The sequence below is a fragment of the Glycine soja genome, chromosome 18 (assembly GCF_004193775.1).
Source record: "Glycine soja cultivar W05 chromosome 18, ASM419377v2, whole genome shotgun sequence".
Lineage (NCBI taxonomy): Eukaryota > Viridiplantae > Streptophyta > Magnoliopsida > Fabales > Fabaceae > Glycine > Glycine soja.
The window spans coordinates 51,032,355-51,055,040 of record NC_041019.1 but is presented as its reverse complement, the minus strand read 5'-3'; the positions used below and the strand labels follow the sequence as shown (position 1 = coordinate 51,055,040).

Here is a 22,686-nt window from a genome sequence, read left to right as displayed (position 1 = left end):
TCAATAAGATTTAACCCATAAAAAAGGGTGTTCAAAAGAGTACATTGGAATAATGGTAACATTTTTCTTGTTTTATTTCAAAAATTGAAAATCTCAACAATTGATTTTTTTTTCTTTTCCATAAATTTTTTCATCTATTTCTTTTAAACCGAACATTTCATAATTCATTTTAGTTCATAAATTTGTATTCCACTATTATTTTAGTCCATGAAATCATGATATACTCTTAAGAAAACTCATAAGTTCGTAAAATTGTTTACTAAAATTAATTATCTTTTTTTTTATTTTGGTCTTTAAACTTATATTATTGTCATCATCCCCCAAGCCTTCAAATTAGGGATCAAAACGAGAAAAAAGTTAATTTTAATAAAATGAAATTCTACAAAAGTTTAGAAACTTATTTGAGTTTTTCCTAGTTTCAAGGATTAATATGACAATAAAATATAGATTTAAGGACTAAAATGACCATTTACTTGATCATTAAGTATAAATTTTGAAATAATTCAAAAATATAAATTGATGAAAGATGTTACGAAGCTTTAGAGAAAATTTTCAATTATTTATTTATTTTTCATGTTGATCCTAATAACTTGGACACAAGAAGAAAAAATAGTTTAATTTTATTGTCATGGTGACTTTGAAGGTTTTAATTCAGTCTCTACTACATGAGAGAGAAATACGAGTATTGTTAGGGGCGAAGCAAGCTCATTTTTTTACGAGGGGGCCACATTCAAAAAGTAAAAAAATAATTGAAAATGAATATATTAAAACTAACCAATAAAGATTTATTTAACTTTTATTCATGTAAAATATAAATTAAAACAAGTTAAAGGAAAGAAAAATTTACAATATAAGTATATATATATATATACAGACACGAATTTTATAATATACATTCATATTTATATTTTTTAGGATAGCCAAATAATTTACGGGAAGACAAAATCAAAGTGTACATACTACATACAAAATTTATAATGTCTATTTTTATTTTGGGTAGCCAAGGCCACCCTTATTAGTACAAAAGGATCCACTCCTGGTATTCTTTACCTGGTAGACCTATGTATGCTTTAGGGGTAGTGATAAATAAAAAATTAATATTTATTTTAATAGTTTATACCTATATTATTAATTTTTATTTATTTTATATTTAAATAAATTATTATTCAAAAATTAAGATAATAAATTCAATTTTTTAGTAAGTATTTATTATTTAATATTTATAAAATATAAGATTAATTAAAATCAATTAAAATATATTTATTATATTTTATTTTTTGGCAGACCAATCTGTCAACCTAAACATAAACAAGATGGACTTGAATTCTCGACCCATTTTTTCTTGGGCGGGATGAGATGAGCCAACCCGTTTTTTGACGGATCAACTGTAAAACAAATTGTTCTGCGTTTTCACCCTTATCAGAGGGTACGTTTATTTTGATCTCGTTTTTAGTGTTTTTGCTTTTTTTTTTTTCACCCTCAATTTTATACTTTGATAGTTTGATCTTGCTTCTTTCATTTTTTTTTATTGTAGTCAATTTTTGTGTTTTATTGACTAGTTTATTTCTTGTATTTATGTTGGTTGGGTACTTTTATTTTGTGTTTTTTTTTGTTAGACATTTTAATCTATTTTATATTTTATTTTCATATGTATCATAACAATATTTTTTTTAAGAAAATAAATTATTCCTACTAACTCTCGGCATTAGATGTGTCACAAATTGTTTATCTATTGGTAGAGTTAATTACAAAATGACTAACTTCCCGGGTTGAATATATTTTAAGGGATATTTTAATATTTTTTTAATCTAATTTGTTATCATTTTATATTTTTATAGACGAAATATGATGTTTTTCTTAAGAAAATTAGAACAAATTACATGAAATTCCTTAATATTTTTTTTTTGAATTACGCTTAATACTGCTCCTTCATTTGGTGACACACAAAAAAGTTAAAAGTCTTGAATAAATATCATAATTTTTTTAATCTTTTTTAAAAATCTTAATTAAATATCATAAGATTTTTTATTTATAAAAAAAGTCTTTTACTTTTGTTTTCAAATCCTAATTAAATATATTTTTCTTCACGAGATTAGTATATATAATATATAAAAAGATGTCAAACATCAAGAGATTTAATGTGTGAATAAAAAAAAGGATGATGATGTGTTTAATTCACAAAATTTACAGGAGATGGTTAATTAAAATAGGTGAAAAAGTATACTGAGTTTGTTATAACAGAGAGCAGACGAAGGTCAATTAGGCAATTCCACGGGACAAAACCCTATATATTATTATTATTTTCCTCCCGAAGAAAACCCGTCACTCTTTCCCACCAGCGAATGCGATGTCGCAGCAAGGTCAAATTCCGATAAACCCCATGCTCCCTCCGCAGAACCCGATGGCCACCATGCCCATGCCCATCCCCATGCCCATGCACATGCCCCTTCCCATGCCGCTCCAGATTTCCTTCTCCGCCCAGGACACCGCCCCCTCCTCCGGGAAGCGCCGCCGTGACGACGAGGCTCCCGGCACCGCCGCCGCGCCGGATCAATCGGCGGCGAAGCGCGCCAAGGGACAGGATGTGATATTCAGGATCGTCGTGCCCTCCCGCCACATCGGCAAGGTCATCGGGAAGGAAGGTCATCGCATACAGAGGATTCGAGAAGACACCAAAGCCACCATCAAAATCGCTGACGCTATTGCCGTAAGTTTTTTTTATTCATTTATTCATTAGTTGAATAAATTTGTTTGGTAGCAGAGATAACAAAAAAAATTTGGGATTTTATTTTTTGGTGGTTTTTAAGTTCAAGTTCAAATTCTCGGTAGAACTAATAATCTTAAGTATTTAATATGGGGCTTGTTGATGTTTTCATTTTATGGTGCCTGTTTGGTAGCTGAGAAGCTGCCCGAAAGAAGAAAAAAAAACGAGGGGATGAGTGCAAGTTAGATTTTAGAACTATTGACTTACTGTATTATAATGCTACAAGACACTAATTACTGTATATCTAATTTGGGGTTTGTGGGGATTGCATTAGTGCTTGCTATTTGTGGCATCTGTTTAGGGTGTGTTTGCAAAGCTGTTACACTGCTATTGAATGGAACTTTTACACATTCCAATGCAAAATGAAGGAGGGAAGGGGTTGAATTGGCGTTAAGTTCAACTTCATGGATATGCAAACACACGTCGTAGCTGAGAAAGCTGAGAGAAAAACTAAGTGAGGACTACTTTGGGTAGAGCTATTTTCAATATCTAATTTGGGTTTAGGGCCTGTCGGGAGTTAAATTAGTGAATTAAGATAGTGGTAGGAGTAATTGGTTATTCTTTGTAGTTGCTACTCAGTTGTTGTAACAAATGCTTGTTGCATAGTGTGTGGACACCCTTTGGTTGGATTTGGAATAGCGTAATCTGAGGCAACTGATTTCTCAGCTGCATCTCTTTTTGAGAAAATTGGGAATGTTGTATTATCTTGTATTGTAAAAGTTGAAGCATGTCCACTCTTGACTACAATTCCTACAGCGGTTGCACTGGATTTTTATTTTGCAGATGATAACTATTGTGTAACTGCTACATAAAGTTCACCCTTTCCTCCTTTTTGGTTCGGAGTCTTCTGATGCCAGTCTTCCTACTAGGAAAACAAAGAAAAAACCTTACCCTTTTGTTAATATCCTTTATTCTGATTTGTTTTTAAACAAAAAAGAAAATCCTACTTGATCCTTATTCTAATTTCTAAATTTTAACCCTGTTTTACAAGTCATCCAGTTGCCATGGTGTTTTTTGTATCTCTGCACTACATAGGCAGAGTTAACCAGGGATGGAATGAGAGGGGCAAGTGTGCCCCCGCCCTTCCTCCTCATTTTCTTTTAAAAATTATTCATGTAGACTCTAGTTTTTATATCAAAAAAAGCTGTACTCTTGTAAGTTGTAACCTGCTAATACAATTATGCATTTCAAAGTTGATTCACTTTGGCCCCCAGATGTTTTTTTGATCTGCCCCTGGCTCACCAATTTTAGTTGTTTAACTTTGCCATTCAGATATCCAATTCCTTTTCATCAATCACAAAGCTCCTGTCTGCCAACTCCAGTTTTGTTTTTTTTTACCATTCCATTTGTGAGCAGTTAATTGAAGACTGTTGATTGCATTAAAGCATGAAGAATCACAAAAGTATTTTTGTGATAGGACTTTAGTTGGCCCTGAAAGTACTGCCAATTATTTGCCCCAGGGATGCCAGGCCATGGTTGGCTCCTGTCAAAACTGATTCTGTCATGACTCTGATATATATACCAGAGCTTTGTTACCAGTAAAAAAGGAAAAGAGTTTTTTGTATTATTATTTATTATTGTCAACAGAAGCTACCATTACATAGGCATAGATGAGGTGTAAAATATTTTCCCAAGCAAGTCTTGCCTACTAGGATCCAAAAATAAAAAATCCTTATCCTTATCTGAATATTGTATATTTGGATGTTTATGTTAAACAGAAATAAATCCCTACCCTATCAGGTCAAATGCTGTTAACTTAATTCAGTTTTGTTGATTATTAATGAATGATCAATATATTGATTGAAGTGCTTAAATTTGCATTTAAGATAAATGTGTCTGGTTATCATTCAGTCTAATTGGTGTTTACTAATCCAATCTCATGTTTTCCTTTTCGACAGAGACATGAAGAGCGTGTTATCATTATTAGTTCTAAGGACAATGATGAAAAAGTTACTGATGCAGAGAAAGCTCTTGAGCAAATAGCCCATTTAATTTTAAAGGTAAGATGGTCCTGATTGATTTTCTCTCACTTGCTTTCTTTAATATATGATTAGACATGAGCTTTGAAGATTGTTGTGACTTTTGATTGCTGATTTTGTTATTACCCTGTTTCATAATATATTCTGAAAACCGTGGTGAACCTTGTTGAATTTTTATTTTAAAATAATATAGTTTATTGTTTGTCTAGCTTTAGAACTTGAGAAATACTAATGCTTGCCTTTACTCAACTCTTGTTTCTATATATATCCATGGATTTGGAGGAAAAAATTGGAACATTTTGGTAGATGTTTGAACAGGATAGAAATAAGTTGAAATATGTAACAATGTTAGGAAGCATCCTTGAAAGGAATTTGACAATTAAAACATAAAAAGCTTTGGCTCTATGATACTATAACATGTCAACTTAAATATTTATTTATTTTTGTAATGAATTCATGTAGTATAATATTGTTACATACCTTGTCATACCTGTATGCTATCTTTCTTATAAAGTACCCCTGTATACTATTATTTTGGAAACAATACATGTCCCTGTATCCATGCGTCATGATTTAAAACTTTTTTTCTTGATTTAATTTTAAATCTGGTTTGGGGTCTTAACCTGCTCATCTTCTTGTACTTCTGATAGGCACGTGGGCATTTCAGTTTTTGTAGACCATTATTTTTTAGATTATTAAGTACTTCTGTTAATAATCATGTGGCCCTGTTGGGTGTTACTTTTGTTTGTCTCTGCTATTGAGAGGCATTAATAAAGTTATGCTTCTATATAACAGGAAGATGATAGCAGTCTTGATGCGTCAAAAGTTACTGCGGGACATGTGGCTGCCAATACGATAAGACTTTTGATTGCAGGGTCCCAGGCAGGTGGATTAATTGGGACGTCTGGTCAAAACATTGAGAAGTTGAGGGACTCTTCTGGTGCCTCTATTACTGTTCTTGCACCAAATCAATTGCCTTTATGTGCTTCTGCTCATGAATCTGACAGAGTTGTGCAGGTGAGATGTCGAAAATGATGCTCATCAATTTTTAGTATGAGGGATTTTGGTTTTTTCTGAAACACTCAATGTAACCTTGCCTTCACCATAGATATTTTAACTTTATTATTTTAACCAAGATGATGAGGAACTTTAGTTTGTTCTTTGAAATTTCACGTACTATGTGTGTTGACAACTTAAATGGTTAAATGTACAGATGGACCAACATAATGACAATGTTATTAATCTTTTATAGTTTTCCTGAAATGATAACAATGTTTTGCTCTGCCATTCTTGCCATCATATTTTTTTGTTACTGCTTTATATTTACTCCTGAAATCTGAATTTTGATCAACATTCTTGTTGAAATTAGTTATCAGGAGATGTTCCTGCAGTCATGAAAGCTTTGGAGGAGATAGGTTGTCAACTAAGGTCTGCTTGTGAACTTCTGTATATGTATTAATTAGTTTTGAACCTGGTTATAATTTATTTTTGAAAATTAGTTTGTCATTTTGCTATATATCAACTCTTTGGTATAGGGAAAACCCACCAAGACAAGTGATTTCAATTAGCCCAACATACAACTATGCTGCAATTCGACCATCCCAGCCATATCTTGACCCAACTTCAGGTTATTTAATGTTTTCTATAACAGAACATTTAGCTGCCATTTGACAGTTATATCAAGTTTAGAATATTGTCTTACAATCACTTCATCTCTAGGACAACCAATCTTGCAGTTGATTATGTTACATTCGAGATGCTGATTTCGGAAACGATGGTTGGTGGGTTGATTGGCCGGTGTGGCTCAAACATCTCGAGGATCAGAAATGAGTCTGGAGCAATGATTAAGGTTAGTCTTCTACTCCTTTGTGTCTTGAAGCACAGCAATAGCTTAAATGTGTGACTGCATCAAGTATAAAGTCAGTGTCCTCCTACAATAGATGTTACTTGCTGGATTCATGTTTAATTGTTACTATGCCGTTTTCTGCATAAAATTAAAGAACCCCTGGATCTCACATTTGCATTTAAAACCATTCAAGACCTACAATTGTAGGATATTGACACAGACACCAATATAGATGCTGGGCCTGAATTTTGTGTTTTACTTTATTTGTGAGAAACAAGGTTTCGTGGATCTCCCATTAGCTTCAGTGTTTATATGAACCAAACATACTTATAAAATATATACATTAGTAAAAAAATCAAGAGAATTGAGAATTCTAGATTTCTTGAATGATTATTAAACAGCATATAGCGTATTTGATCACTTGATCTGTTTTCAACATATATTGATAAATCAAATTATGTTGTTAAAATAATGATATTCTTATAGGTTCTAGAGCTTGGGTAATTCTAATGTATATTAAATGGTGGTTTCTAAATTGTTTGTTTTTTCCTACTTAAAATTCCCTGAACTAATTTTCATCCAATTTATATCTTCATCAATTGGAAAATGTTGCAGGTTTATGGTGGTAAGGGTGAACAGAAGCATAGACAAATTCAATTTGGTGGTAGTGCTCAACAGGTGATCTTGTCTATTGTTGATTTTTAGCCTTTTCAATATACTATTAAATCAATTTATGCAAATTTTGCTAGTACTTGTCTACCCCAGACTGGTTTTAGTTTAGGTTTTCTCAAGTGAATGTCTATCTTAGTAAGTGCATATGAATAATCATTAATTGAATAAAATTAATCATATAGTTAGCAATTCTATATTTCTCGTTTCTTACATCAATGACATGGATTGTTTATTTCTTTTGTGAAAGAAAGGCAAGGGCCTCCTAGCCTAGACTGCCTAGTGGCACCTTCCTCTGGTCAACTGGGGGTGGCGTGGGGTGGGAGGATGGCAAAGGTTTTGTAGCAGTCCTGGCTAGCTTCTTCAAGAGAAAACAAATTGATGCTAGGCTTGATCCTTGACCTTGATCAATATTAATTCTTATACATCAGAGAAGACAATTCAAAATACATGAACTTCTCAAATCATTTGTGTCTTTGTCCATGTCCTACCTCGTTTTTCCTTGGTCTAGGATCTTCTTGAAACAAAAAACTAGATAGGGTTTTTCAGCTTAGATCAAAATACTAATTTAATTTGAGTTTTTATATCAAAGGCAAAGTGCTATTGACATGGAATTGAAACTGTCGCATGCTCATTCTACCCTCGTTGATTGTTTTGGGCTGTTGTGATTTTTTTTTTTTTGTTGAAACTTGAATTTGGTGAACAGGTAGCTTTGGCAAAACAGAGAGTTGATGAATATATATACTCTCAGTTGATACAACAGACTGGCACCCAACAGTCAGCGTAAGCAATTAGTTTTTTGTGTTTGGATATCCATCCTTTATATTTTCATCTGTTAGAATTTTGGTCACGTGAACTAGTACCTTAATAGTAAATCAAAATTGTGAGACTAGTTCTTTGTAAAAAAATGGGAACCAATCTTTTAATGATTGAAATTTGCAAGTTTGGAAAAATATACGGAGTAATATTTTAACAGTAAGGACCAAAATTTAAAAGATTCTTGGTCTATTCAGCTTCCAGAGATGACACCAAGAAAGCCAAAATCTCTAGTTCCTGTCTACTATGAATCCAGCTATGTTGCTTCACCTTGGGGTGCTTTTTTGTGTTAGTAAGATTTGTTAGATGGATAGCATTTGTTTGCCGTGTTAATTGTAGTGGATATTCAGTTGCTGATGTTGAAACTTTTCTCAGCTTACACCCAATCAATTGTTCTAAATATAGTTGAAGGTATATATTTATTTTTTCTACATAATTATATGAATGCCTGTGTACAATGTAACACGTTTATGAGATGTTGGTATGACATCATGGTTATTAAACTCTCGAGTTAACTCGTTAATTATTACGAGTTTACGAGTCTACTTATTCTATATGAGTTGACTCTTAAGTAAACTCTTTTTTTAGTAAACTCTATAAATTCTAAGTAAATTTGGTAGACTCTTGAGTTTATCACTGAGTCAATGAGTTAAAAAAATTAGACCAAAATGTAAGTCATTTTGAGTTATTTTTTGTTTGTTTAGTGTTCAACATACTTTCATTTATCAAATCCTTGTTTTCTAATAACATCAAATTCTCAATGGGAATGATCTACCACTACTATAATATCTACAAGTTATTATCTAGTAGTGATGCATTACTAGACTTGATTATTTAAGTATTATGAAATTTATGATTTATTATTTTGTTTTATTATATTGTTCAAATGTTTAATTACTATGTTATTTATAGATATTTTGTTATTATTTTTATATGAAGTAGACTTTTACGAGTCTACGAGTTGAGTCTATGAAACTCTCACGAGTTTAGGTAAACTCTCGAGTTTGATAACCTTGCATGACATGACTTTGACAAGTTTTGAGTGGCACTATCAACTATGGCATCTTATATATTAAACTTGTATCATAATGTACAAAAATGATAAAAGCCTGTTGAAAGGGTATGGTTGAACCATCAAAATCACTTAACTTCTTACGTTATTCTTTGTTGATTTTAATAAATAATTTTCACTGGAAAGTGAAGTTTTGGAACCTGGAACCTGAATCACTTTCGTTTGCTTTGTTGGTTTTTGATGGTGTGGTATCTTATGCTTTATATATTTTTTTTCCATAAGAATAAAAAATACGATCCTGAGATTTATAACAACTAATATTAAACCAAACGAATCCTTAGAATTGAGTTAGATTTTATCGTCTGCTATATATTACATATGAATGTTTACAGAATTTGTTTTTATTGATAATAATGTAAATCTTAAGTTAAAATATATGCCAATGGTCCCTAATTTGTTTTTAAATTGGCCCACTAATTTTTTAAAGTTTTAAAATAATCTTTTTATTTAATTTATAAAATTTATTCCAATTTTTTGTTACAAATTTTGAACTTTTTTTATTGATGTAGAACTTGTCTCACAATTTTCATCATATTTTTATAATTTTTATGTAGGTGGATCTAATAAAATAAGTTTTATGTCTTAAAGTCAATCTTAAAAAAGTTAAATTTGTGCCTAAAAATTGAAAGTAATAAAATTTATAAAAGGATTAATATGTAATTAATTAAATAAGGAGATTATTTTAAAATTATAAAAAATAAGTTAAGAGATCATTCATATATTTTACTGTCAAGAAGTAATGAGATTAGTGGATACATTCTTTATCCAACGAGGTATAATTTATTTTTTCTTATAAACACTCATTTCCAAACATATGTATAAAAATATTTTATTGTGAGAAATAAATTTATTTCAATAATTTATGTTTTGAAAGAAATTAACTTTTAACTATAAATTGGATGATTCCACGTTTAGAGTCTCTAGACGTTGGGAAAATATTTCAATTCTTAATTTAGTTATTTTCCTTTTTTAAGACAGTTATTTTTCTTTTAATTTTATAAGCAAAACGGAAAACAATGACTAAATTATAGTCCAATTTCTATGCACAAGCCACAAACAATTTAAATAATTTTTACATTATTAATCAATTAAATTTATGTTTAGTATAATTTTTAGAGAAAAAGATTATACACATAATTTTACATTGTCATTCACTCTTAAACCATCATGAATGATAGTGCATCATTATTAAACTATATTTCTTTTAAAAAAATCAAAATTATTAAATTTATCATATATACAAATTTTTTTATCAAGTAAAGGTAAAATAAATTATACATTGTGAATACATAATATATAAAAGTTTGTTCAAGGTTTATATATCGATCAGTGTGCTGACCATATTTCGTATGCATTTTTTTTATCCTTAGTTCAATACTTCAATCTATTGATCAATGATCATGATCTACATAGAAAATTTACCTCTACATTTCGGAAAGCATAATTCCAACGCATTTATATATAATTTATAAGGACTAAAACCAAAAAATAATTTTACAAGAATAAAAAATAAAAAAAAATATTAAATTATACAAACTAAAAACCTTTAGAAATCGTCACATTTTTTTAAAAACCAATTTTAAATATAAATGCGTTGGAATGATGTGTATAATCCTTTTTCTCTAAAAATTATACTAAACATAAATTTAATTGATTGATAATGTAAAAATTATTTAAATTGTTTGTGGCTTGTGTATAGGGGTGGAAATAAGTCAAGCCAAGCCAAGCTTTATTAGGCTTGAGCTCGGCTTGAATTGAATATGTAAGGCTTGAGCTTGGCTCATTACCTGTCATAGGTTTTTTTTAAGAGTTCTGCTCGGCTTACATAAAAGCCTGACTTGACCCACGAACTTATTTAAAAGTTTGCTTAAAGACGTCTTTGATAAATTAATTATTTTAAAACCTAGTGAAATACTAATTAAAAAAAGAAACTTATAAAATTTCGTATAAGTAATGTACAAATCCAAAAATAATTGATAAAAAAATCATATTGAATTCAAGTCGTTAAAGTATAAAGTATATCAAAAGAAAATAAAAAGAGCATAATATTAAAAAATGTATGGATTAGAGATGATTTACACTAATATAGCCAAACAAAAAATTATTATTAGTTAAATTAACAATTTTTAATCCAATTTTTTGAATATAAAATTATATTAAATATTTTTTAAAAAAATATATCTACAATAATTTCATCTTAGTTTACTCACACTATATCTTATATATATATTATTGATCGAGGTCGTACCCAAATCAAATAAACATTAAAAATGCAGTATCTAGGAAGTAATTCTAGGTCATCTCCCAACGAGCAATGTTCAACCAAACGTTCATAACAGATATAATGAATTGGGGGGTTGTTTGTTTTTGTAAATTAAACAGCAAGTAAATTTGAATTAGAAAATAACAGAATTAAAATATGTTTTCCCTTGATCTTATTCTAGGTTATGAGAATTTATCCTTAATCAGTTCAACCACTTAATCCAACCCTAAATTAAATTACTAAGCGAAAATTAACATAAGGCTGTCATTATGTGATTAAACAACACATACACCAATTAATCATGAACGAAACTGATCATTAAGCATAAACATAAATTAAGCGCAGAGACAATTAATCAAGCACTAAGCATGCATGGATTAATAGCAACAAATACAAAGTAATTGGTGAAGAGGAAAAACTGATCAGTATTCAATAGTAATAACAAAACCTCAGAGAGAACTGTATTTGATCCTCAAGAGAAAACAATGCTGGAGACTTAGCCTTCCATTAATCAGTAGAAATGAAACTGTAGATTGAAGCCGAAACAAAATTGTAGAAAACAAATTTTATTCTACGTGAACAATGTCCATGAACAGTAATAAAAACTGGAATTCTAAAATCCTAGAATTATTCTCCTCTAAAAAAAAAACTCTCTAAACTAAAACCTTGGTGCTGTTATATAGGTCCTCAGCCCCAAAGCTCACAAATCTATTTTAAGTCCAAGCACATCAACGAAATAAAATAAAATCTGGACAAGATAAGATAAAATTGGATGAAATAAAATCTGAACGAACTAAAATCTAGATGAAATAAAATCTGGATAAAATAAAATCTATATAGAATAAAATTTGGATAAGATAAGATTTGATAAAATAAAGTTATTATTATTAGTTAAACAAGCCGGCTTGTCAAGCTTAATAAACTTTTTTTATAGTTTGAACTTGACTTTTTTTATCTAAAAAGACTTTTTAAAAAGCTTGAACTTGACCTTTATTGTAAACAAGTCGAGTCAAGCCGAGCCTTACATAGGCCGAGCCAAAGGTCCTCGACAAGCTACTCGGCTCATTTTCACCCCTACTAGTTTAGCATAGAAATTGAACTATAATTTAGTCATTTTTTCAGTTTTGCTTATAAAATTAAAAGAGAAATAATCGTCTTAAAAAAGGAAAATAACTGAATTAAGAATTGAAATATTTTTCCAACGTCTAGAGACTCTAAACGTGGAATCATCGTTTTCACATTAACAAAACTTTAATGTGTTGCTTGGCGTCAACCACATATCCGGCTTGTTAGATTACCCATTCAAGCAAGCAATATATTTGATCGTTGAAAACATTAATTTGAAGAAGAAAGTTCAACATCACACATACTAGTACGTTAAAGAAAGGTCCAAATTTGAACCCATTTTTATTTCAAAATGAAAATTGTAACATTTATTATGAGTTAATTTCGAGGAACAAATTTGGTAGCTTAATTAACTGCACAAGTTTCTTTGTCAATAAACCTCCTGCCGTCTTTCCCCCAACTTGGAAATTCATATTGTTCTCTTTCGTCCACAGCATTAATGTTTAGTGTAAAGGTCCAAACACGCCCTAATTTGTCAAACCCCAAAAGCACGTTCTTCGACCTCGTGAATCCAGTAGTGTTCCCCCATGACCCATCATTTAAGTTCACATTCCATGGTACCCAAAAAATCCACAAAAAAGCGCTAGAAAATTCTCTAGAGATGAACATTTTTAAGAATCAATTTATATATATAAAAAATAAGGGTGATTTTTAGGAGTGTGGGGTGTTCAAATCCAATCCGATGTAAATAAAAAACAGAAAACTGATTTTAAAAAATGAAAATTGATGAATTTAGAGCTTGTTTCTAGACGGGTTACTTCACTTCTTTGACATATGGATTGTCAAGCCTAAACAAAACGAAAAGCATATGAAACTTGTGTGGTAAAGGTGAAAAGAAATTAAATTGCATTGCAAATTTATATCAGTGTCATTAATAGGGCTTGAGAACCTTAATGCGTGCAAGTAATGGCATTATCATACCAATTCCTCCAAGGTTAAACCATCCTTTAAGTTTCTCAAGAAGGGCATATCAAATGATGTGTCAGAATCCAAACAACAATGTAAATAACATCATCAACCACTAGGCCTTGGCCTTCCTTCTCCTAGCTATCGTGCTTTTGTATTTTCATATCTGGTGCCACAATAACAGCCACCCAATGGTATTTTTGTGAATTATAAAAAGGACCAATTGTATTTGGTAAGACTTTTAAGGAGTTAAACTCATTTGACTAGCTTAAAACTACTATATTTAAAATAAACTTGTTTGATATACAAGTTTTTTTTTATAAGCTACTTATGGTAAACTTGTTTATTTTTTAAAAAAGTTTTACAACATTTTTTATGAGAATTGATTATCAAAGTTCTTAAGCTTAAAAATTAGTTTTTATCTGGTTTCACTATATTGAAGTCAAACTAGATAAGCACCCATACTTTGTACGGTAGAAACAAGAAAAACCAGAAGAAAGAAAGTAGGGGGGAAATGGGGAAAAAATTGAGCTTACATGCACAGTTAGACATTTTATAATACTATAAATGAGATGAAAGCACATGTAAGAACTGTTTCTCTACAAGAATATGTTTTTTTCATTAAGAAAAATTGTGAGACCTATTAAATATATATATATATATATATATATGCGGAATGACTTGTAAGATCTGTTTGTATCAAATAAAACAATTTTTTTTCTGTAAAAAAAAGAAGAAGAAACTCTTAGGATAATTTTAATTGAGCGTCTGTAAAAACGGTGACATGTTACAATATTTATAGGTGAAATTTTATTGTGAACGAGTGATGGAGATAGGTGTAAGATGATACCCTCGTTTTAATTAGCAAAAGGAGATGATGTCAATCCAATACAAATATTTCACTCAATCTTCTGGGCAAGGTAACTTTTTTTCATTTATTTTGGTTGTTTCACTTTCAACCTTTATGTTAAATTTTTAAAATAAAGGTTGGGCCACGTATGCCAAAAAGAAAAAGGAAGAGAAAAAAAAAAAAAAAATCCCACAACCTGTTACAGCGTGCATTGAAAAAGAAGATGGTAACCGTTGTAGCAAACCATTAAAAGATGATTGGTTCATGATGACGAAACGCCAAAATTTGACCTCGTTGACTGAATCAAGGCACCATGTGAAGCGTGGCATTCACGCTCTTCAGTGTTCTATTTTTTCATTCAACTTATACGGAATAGTGATAAACTAATAATTAAGGAAAAAGTCTAAGGCAAAATAATCAAAATTTTGAAATATAAAAAAATGATTTTAAAAAGTTTTGGGGGATGAAAACGGTAATAAACCACAAACAAAGATTCAACTAAAGAATAATTGTATGCCCACAATGCTAGATATCTGGTTAGTAAAACATAAGATTAGGTTACATAATCGTAAATACCACACAACATTCTTCAACTATTGAAATTAATTTACTTAAAGTAGTAGTGGTTCTCTTTTGGTAATCCATTTATGTAATGACCAAATGGGTATATTTATTTTCCTTCCTCCTCTTCCAAATCTCACCATGAATTAGATCACTTTGAGTTTTTTTTAGGAGTATTTACTTTGACTTTGGATGACACCTAAAGAGAGAAACTGAAAAAATTGGGAGAAGAGGAATGATCTAGTTCTTATTTGGATGGAAGTTTCATAATATACATATAGAGAGAGAGATAAAATCTCAAAATAACTATATTTATCCTCAATCACCTATTTTCTGTTTCTGTTAAAATAGCGGTGAAATGAGGAAAACAAATTTTACACATTACAGGTAAAAACATTGTATATTTCATTTTGTTATTTTATAATTAAACTCTAAGAAAAATTGTTCCAGCTCCATCCGTGTTTTGCTAAAAGCTATAAGCTTGTTTAATGTATCAGAAGAGACATTAGTATGTGCAGTATGGTATTATAAAAATCATTAATTCACAAATAAACATAATCATATATGATATAAGTATTTTAAAATCATATTAATGATAATTTTTTTTATTAATTTTAATAGTGTAAAATTATTTTACATTATCTCTATATAGCAATTAAAACTATCATAAAATATCCTAATCAATATTTATAAAACTGGACTTATCATTAAATTGGTGCTTTCATTAATTTAATTAAATTTTGTACTGTATAAAATTTTAAATCCATTAATCTATTAAGTAATAGGTTGCAACCAAAAAAAACTGTTAATTAATAGGATATCATATATAAGTTCATAAAATTAATTAAAATATCACCACTATACAAATATTTACACTATTTTACTCGTGGAGGAGTGCTACCTACCTTTATTTTACAAAGAAAAAAAATCAAACATAAATAAAAAAAACCTTAGAATCAATTTTACAGAACTAATACTAAAATTCAGTATAATTTTTTTGATCGAACATAAAAGTTTAAATTATTTAAAGTCATTTCAAGTCAATCTCATAATTAATTTTAAAATCTTCTATTACACTGTGAAATGAAATATATAAAAAATAATTTTACACTCGGTCAATTCTCTTACTTAAAACCAAACACAGACGACACACTGAATCAAACCCCCTGTAATTAAAATATATAAAAGTGAACAATAATCTAGCTATAAGCAGATGTGGTATGAATCATACATCTTCCAATCGAGCCTGAACCTTTCCTTATCTGTCCTGCTAGCAAAGTTGTTTCTCCATCCTTTTCTTCAAGCTATATAAGTTTACAATTCAATTTGTCCCTACTCTATTTTTTATCTATATTTTATACCTTTTTTTCATTTTTTTATTAGACCAATTATCATATTTATTATTTTTTTCCTTTTCATTTCTCACCCTCCAAAATACATGCAATTCAAGCATTAATTTATTTCACTTGAAATTTATATAAATACCATGATATTTAATATATTCTATTAACATTCATGGTTTTTTTTTTCTTATCACACGATACTATTTATCATATTTTATCTCTTTTTCTTCCTTTTTTAGTATAGGTGATAATATTTATGTAGAAAAAAATCTTATTCAACTAAGATAAAATTATAATAAACTATAATATTTATCCTTCAAATACTTCCTTTTTTTTTAAATTACATATATTCTTCATTGGAGTTAATCTTATATGTATGAGTTGAATAAGACTATTGAAATAATCTCAAGTTGATAATTTTTTCATATATTTAACACAATTACATATTTAATTTTTTTTATTTCTCTAAATATTACGACTATATAACATAATGGTATATATATATAGTTTTGTAATGTGAAGATAAATGTATCTTTCAAAGTAATTTGACCCCTTGTTTTGATTATGTTCTCTCTCCTCTAAATATAATAGACTCTTACACTGAGACTGAACAAGAGCAAGCAACAAATGCTCTCTCTTCTTTCAGTTTGTATTTTCTAAGAAGACAAAGCAAGCCATCTCAATCTTGAATCCTCCATCAGATCTCCCTGCGAATGCTGCTGCCCAAGAAAACAACCCAAACCCAAAACGCACCCACAACGCAGAAAACGGCGTCGTATGCAACCCCCAAATGAAGTGCAAGAAACATACCTCTGACCTTAGCAGCACCGTTGGCGTCTGCGCCTCCTGTCTAAGGGAACGCCTCATAGCCCTCGTCGCCGCCCGAGTCATCTCACGCGCCTCCGACGAATATTCCAGAAACTCAGACCCTAACCCTCCGCCACCGTTAATCTTCCCTCGCTCCGTTTCGCCCTACGTCTCTCGCCGGAAGCCCGACTACGCCGCCGCCTGGCACGACGACCGCCGCGACAGGCTCTTCTACAGCACTCCGCAGCTCGGTCCCACCTTCTGCGCCGGCGATTCCGCCTACCACGCCGACGCGAAGTCGTTCAAGAAACGCTTCAACAAGTTCCGCATATTCGCGAAGATCTTCAGGACCAGATCGGAGAAGTTCCAGTCGGATCCGTCGTGCGAGCAAGCCTCGTACGCATCGCCGTCGTGGTTCTCGGCGTTTTTTCCCACGCGCCGGAGGAACAAGGATCGGACCGGAACGACGGAGGAATATTCCTCCTCCGCCCCGCGGCGGCGGTACCGCCCGTCGGATCGCGGAATGTCGCCGGTGACGACCGAGGATTTCGGCGACGAGTGCGATCAGTCACCATCGGGAAGCGGATACGTCTCAGAGGCTTCGCCGTGGTGGCGGAGATCGCCGACGGTGGCGCCGTCGGCGCGGCGGTCGAGGTTAGGGCACACGAAGAGCTCGTCTGGTTCGGGTATGGCGCTTTGGCTGAGTCCTCTAGTTCGGGCGAGTCCGAACCGGAGGTGGAACCACAAGGGATTGCCGCCGGAGATGGCGGCAGCGGCGGAGGTCAGAGCCGCGGCGGCGAAGCCTCATCTCTCCGCCGCGGCGTCGTTTTGCGCCAACCGTTCCAGGAAGCTTGCGGATTTTGGACGAGTCAACAACCATAACCGTTGATTTTGTATGACCCGACCCGACCCGACCCGGTGATGTTTCATCCTTTTGTTTCCGGTTTTATGAACATTCTTCATTTCATTTCTTCAGCGTAAAGGGAAAAAAAAAAAAAAGAAGAAGAAGAAAAACAGATTTTTTTAAAAAAATTCTCTTTGTACACAAAGTGTTCACTATATGAAAACACAAAGTCTAGTTTTATTTTAATTTTAATTTTTACAGATATACTAGTTGACATTGGTGTGATTTTGCAGTTACATGTATTTGATGTGATGTTACATTGACTTTAATTGTTTGGCAAATGTGTATGGGATTAATGTCCTTAGGAATTTGTTCCTATACATTTATTTCACAATGCTGGATTAAGACTATTGCATCCTTCATTATTTATTTACCTTCTCAACTGACAACTGAGAGCTTTCAATTATTAGTTTTGACCGTGTTATTAAAATAAAATTATTTGTGTACTAATAAATGTAAATGTTGGTTGTTCAATTGGAGGTAATTTATCAATAGAAATTAAATAAATGGCTTAAGTGTAAATACTAAATAGTTACACGTTCCTTGTTAATTTTTTTAGCTGTAATATTGGGAAGTTCTTTTCAATTAAGTATGAAGCGGTAAATAAAATGTAAAAAATTGATGTTTCAACCAATTTCGTTTCGGGGTTCAGTTAGTAAAATGAGTTCTGTTAAGTTTACTTTTGGTGGAGAAATCCAAAAGGTTAAATTAACAATTTAGAGTATTAACTACACACCCAATATTAAAATTGTGTATTTGAATTAGTTTATTTTTAAAAAAAATACTTTGATTGTTTTATAACTTTTTAAAATTGTTGTTTTAACTATAATCTTAAAGAGAAAAATGTATCTCTTTGATAAAGGTCATTTTAGCACTCCGAACTAAACATGGTGTTACAATCAAACATCATAAAGACACTAAATTTTTTATATAAAAAAATAGATGATAAAATTGATATTTAAATTCAACCTGCCGGAGAGAAGTTCATAATTAGCATTCCATTGCTTTTTTTTTTTTTTATATAAAGAATTCCATAGTGTTTTGAACAATAAGATATAGAAACCAAAAATAATAATTTAATGTTGACATTTTATGAGAATTTGAATAAAGGCATTTAAAAGGTCAATGTAAAAACAATTAATGACAAATATAAACATAAAAATAATAATTCCATTATGATATGGGAATTGAGTCTAAGCTAGATTAACTGCATGCTTGGAATCGTGTCAATAGAAGAAGTAGCTCACGTCAATAGCAATGAGTTGTGTTTAAACCGAGTTAAACGCATGTTTGAAACTGAGTAAATGAAAGAAAAAACGCACATGAATTATGACGCTTCAAGGATAACTTCTGCGCTAATTTTTGCTTAACGTGAGACATGGAAGTACTTCCGAACACACTAGGATTTTTCTCTTGATCCAAAATCAAGAATAAGTTTAAACAAAAGCAATGCAAGAAAACTCAGCTTATTAATGAATAGAAAAAGTATAAATATAAAATGAAATTGATAATAATTTCACCCATGTTTAATTATCGGTTGAAACTGTAGTTGCACGATTTTTAAGACAAATTCAACAGACGAATGCAAAAGGAATGATTCTAATTCGTTAGCAAACTTACAAGGCCTCACTAATGTTAACCCAAACATATTTAGTTTTCAAAATCCTAGTTTATTTTTAAGAAAAGAAACTTTAAACTTAACTGTCAAACCTTTTGATTATTAAACAACATAATCCTAATGGCTAATGTAATACTCAAAAGAAGCTGTTGTATAATATAATGTATTGTTGGTGGATGAAAAAGCAAGAAAATGGAAATTAGGTTTGAACAAAAGTGAAGATAGTGGTGAGCAGCATAATGAACAGGTTGTGACACCCACTTGAACTGAAATGAATGTTGCGGTTTGTGGTGGTGAATTGGAACACACAAAACCATTGCAAGTGTTGGTGACGCTCATAAGTGGGGCCCACACCATTTAAGCACTTTCTGTGGCTAGTTTAATTCCCCCTTGGCTACCCCTTTTAAATGCATATACTGTTTATTATTTTACTTGATTATACACAGACTGCGATGGAGCATGAGGGTGGGCTCGGTCTTTCTTTTTGGTGGAATCTTCTAATTCATTTTAGGATACACGCACGACTAGTCCATTTGTTTGTTTAGAATTTTGTGATTATTTTAGTGAATCTGTTTTTGTTATAAACAAAGATATGTGAGAAGGTTCAGTCAATTAATTAGTTTGAATAGGATATGATGAGGTAATGAAAAAAAATATACAAGGGAGCTAATCTAGAATTTGATTTGTATCTATCTATCTATACTTTTTAATTATTGTGAGAAAAAATATTTAATTATAATTGTTAGATTAAAATATATGACTGAGAGTCACCACTCTCCATTTTCACACTTTAGGGTTGGGTTGAATAGGAGTTAACAAGAATGAAGACAAATAGAGCGGATTTTCATCTCATTTTTTCAATTGCATGGATTTGGCTTGCATTTTTAGATTTGAGTTTTTCAATATTGAAGGTTTTCCTGATCTAGATTTGTTCACAATTGGGATTTTACGGATTGTTGCTTTTGCCTAGTTGTGGGTTTCCCTTTTTTCAGTACTGCTATGTTAAATGTTGAAGGTATAAATTTGTGCTCATCAAGTGCTTGTTGAAATGCCAATACCTGAGTGAATGTTTTGGGTTGTGTGTGGTTGCAAAATTTTTCTAGGTTTTGGGTTGTCAATGTTCTTGCGTTTCTATTTTTCTAGGTTGTGGGGGCTTGCAATATTGTTCTGGACTAAAGATGTTTTGTTTTGGATTCATGTTCTTATTTTTTAAATATTTTACAGACGGTTAAAAATCATTCCTATGTGTTAATTATAGCATGAATGTATTTTAAAAAAATATCTTAGGACAGTTTTTAGCTGTTAATATTTTTATATTATTAATAGTGTTAGGTTTGTATGGACAGAAGAATAATTTTGAATCACTTTAAAAACATGAAAAAACTAAAATAAACTATTTTAAAAGATAAAAAAATAAAATGAAAAAATAAAATAAAAAATCAAATAAATCATTTAACCTTTTATTTATTTGCTAAAAAGATTTGATTGTAAATTAATTTATTTCCTCCAAATTCCCTTTGCAATTTAAGCTAGAGTTAAAGAAGAGTGCACTAAGTTATTCAGCCACTGATAAAATACTAGTACACTACAATTAAGTTAGTATACTCTACTTTAACATAGACTGGTGAATCATTAAATACATCAAGTGATAGGTTTTGCTGAAGGTTTTTATTTATAGTCTGAAAGTGCACCTAAATGTAGTTGTGATGGTGAAAAAAGAAAAAAAAAAGTGTTTTGAGACAAGAAAAGGATTTTTCAATCTTTCTTGTGTGATTCTTTTTAAGTTTATTAGGATGTATGAGATATGTCTTAAAAAAATAGTTCAAGAATAAAATAATTAAAACTCAAGCTTTAGTTCACTAATAAAAATATATTTACTTTTAATTTTTATAAAGAAAAAAATCACATTTATTAAAAAAATGTCACATATATTCACAAAAAACTTCAATATAATTTTGTCATTTACAATAAAATATTTTTAAAAAAATTATTTTAGGTCTTAAATGTTGTTGTACCGTGTATTTCAATTGAGAATTCAAGTTTAATGCAAATAAAACTTAAAACATTCACAATATATATAGAGTAGAACGGGGATAGTCAAGGTTAGTTGAAGAATTGTGTTATGAGATAATCACTGAACACTTCTATGAATTCACTTGTCAGGTCATTTTTATGTAGCCTACCCTTTTCTTTTCTTCTGCAATTTAATTTTGTCTTTCATAATCAATAACTTTTCAATTGAGAATACCACCATGCTTACGCCATGATATAATTTGCACCACTGAATTTGGTCAATTTCAACCACCTACTATCAGTATAAGTAAATGAAAAGAACTTCTTACTTTAGAAGCAACAAATTGCAACAGCAATGCGAGGTTGTAACAAATTCCAACAATTCATCACTCCAACCACTTTTAATTCCACCAAAATGCACTATACTGAAGCTAAAGTAATTAGCAAATAAAAATGGTTTCCTAGAGTTGGAACAACACGATTAGCTTATCTTTTAACTAAGGATTAAAAATTAATCTCTTGACATACTAAAATTTATTTAAAAAATTGATTTTATCAACAAATATTCTTTCATATATACACACCTAAAAATTAAATTTCTAACCACATAGTAAAATATATGATTATTTGTCGACTATACTAGATCATGTTGGTTGTGGATTCTCTTTTTAATGGTAGAGAACATATTATCCGAGTACATAAGTTTAACTGCTTTTGCTTTTCAAACGTGAACAATGATCATACAATTCATTTTTGAACTGAAGAATATAAAATATAATAATCAAAGTCAATTGATGAGTATTTAATGAAAATCAAAAAATCTTAGAAGTTGTATCTATTTTCAAGAACAAATAGAGGTTTTCTAGTGAAGTTCAAAAGAATAATGTGCATAATGCATTTGTCACGTCTATCAACTTAGGCTTCAATCTTGATCCTTACATTGTCGGAAAAGAAAATAGTTTCTATTACTTATATAGGAAGCCAAAATAAAGAAGCACATGAATGCTGCAGATGCTATGTCTGCCAATGGGAAACATATGGATACTAAGGATAATATAACACCTCTTGCAATAAATTTGCCTTCCCATTCTTGACAAAATTTCCAATGATCCCCAAGCAAGATAGTAACTGTCAAGAATCATGATTGCTA

The 22,686-nt window shown here is 30.9% G+C and overlaps 2 protein-coding genes across 3 annotated transcripts; both read left to right on the top strand.

The window, feature by feature from the left end:
- The first annotated feature begins 2,253 nt into the window (after nucleotides 1-2,253).
- LOC114394487 (RNA-binding KH domain-containing protein PEPPER-like) lies at nucleotides 2,254-8,510 on the top strand. Of its 2 annotated transcripts, XM_028356071.1 has the most exons (9): nucleotides 2,255-2,707; nucleotides 4,663-4,764; nucleotides 5,539-5,760; nucleotides 6,113-6,171; nucleotides 6,279-6,370; nucleotides 6,480-6,592; nucleotides 7,205-7,267; nucleotides 7,965-8,041; nucleotides 8,272-8,510. In XM_028356071.1, the coding sequence occupies exons 1-9, from the start codon at nucleotides 2,348-2,350 to the stop codon at nucleotides 8,282-8,284; spliced, it is 1,101 nt and encodes a 366-aa protein (XP_028211872.1). In that variant the 5' UTR covers nucleotides 2,255-2,347; the 3' UTR covers nucleotides 8,285-8,510. The 2 variants fall into 2 exon arrangements, with proteins under 2 accessions (XP_028211873.1, XP_028211872.1); XM_028356072.1 differs by lacking the exons at nucleotides 7,965-8,041; nucleotides 8,272-8,510 and adding an exon at nucleotides 7,513-7,958 and having other exon boundaries at nucleotides 2,254-2,707.
- An 8,214-nt stretch (nucleotides 8,511-16,724) lies between these two features.
- On the top strand, nucleotides 16,725-18,272 carry LOC114394961. Its single transcript, XM_028356640.1, has one exon. It carries the CDS (start codon nucleotides 16,985-16,987, stop codon nucleotides 17,888-17,890), a length of 906 nt encoding a protein of 301 aa, XP_028212441.1. The 5' UTR covers nucleotides 16,725-16,984; the 3' UTR covers nucleotides 17,891-18,272.
- The last annotated feature ends 4,414 nt before the right edge of the window (nucleotides 18,273-22,686 follow it).

Bases quoted from the DNA above. Each gene is read 5' to 3' on its own strand.
- LOC114394487 (XM_028356071.1), top strand. From the start codon at position 2,348: ATGTCGCAGCAAGGTCAAATTCCGATAAACCCCATGCTCCCTCCGCAG. The intron at 5,761-6,112 runs GTGAGATGTCGA...TGTTGAAATTAG, and splicing joins AATCTGACAGAGTTGTGCAG to TTATCAGGAGATGTTCCTGC. The intron at 7,268-7,964 runs GTGATCTTGTCT...TTTGGTGAACAG, and splicing joins TTGGTGGTAGTGCTCAACAG to GTAGCTTTGGCAAAACAGAG.
- LOC114394961 (XM_028356640.1), top strand. From the start codon at position 16,985: ATGAAGTGCAAGAAACATACCTCTGACCTTAGCAGCACCGTTGGCGTC.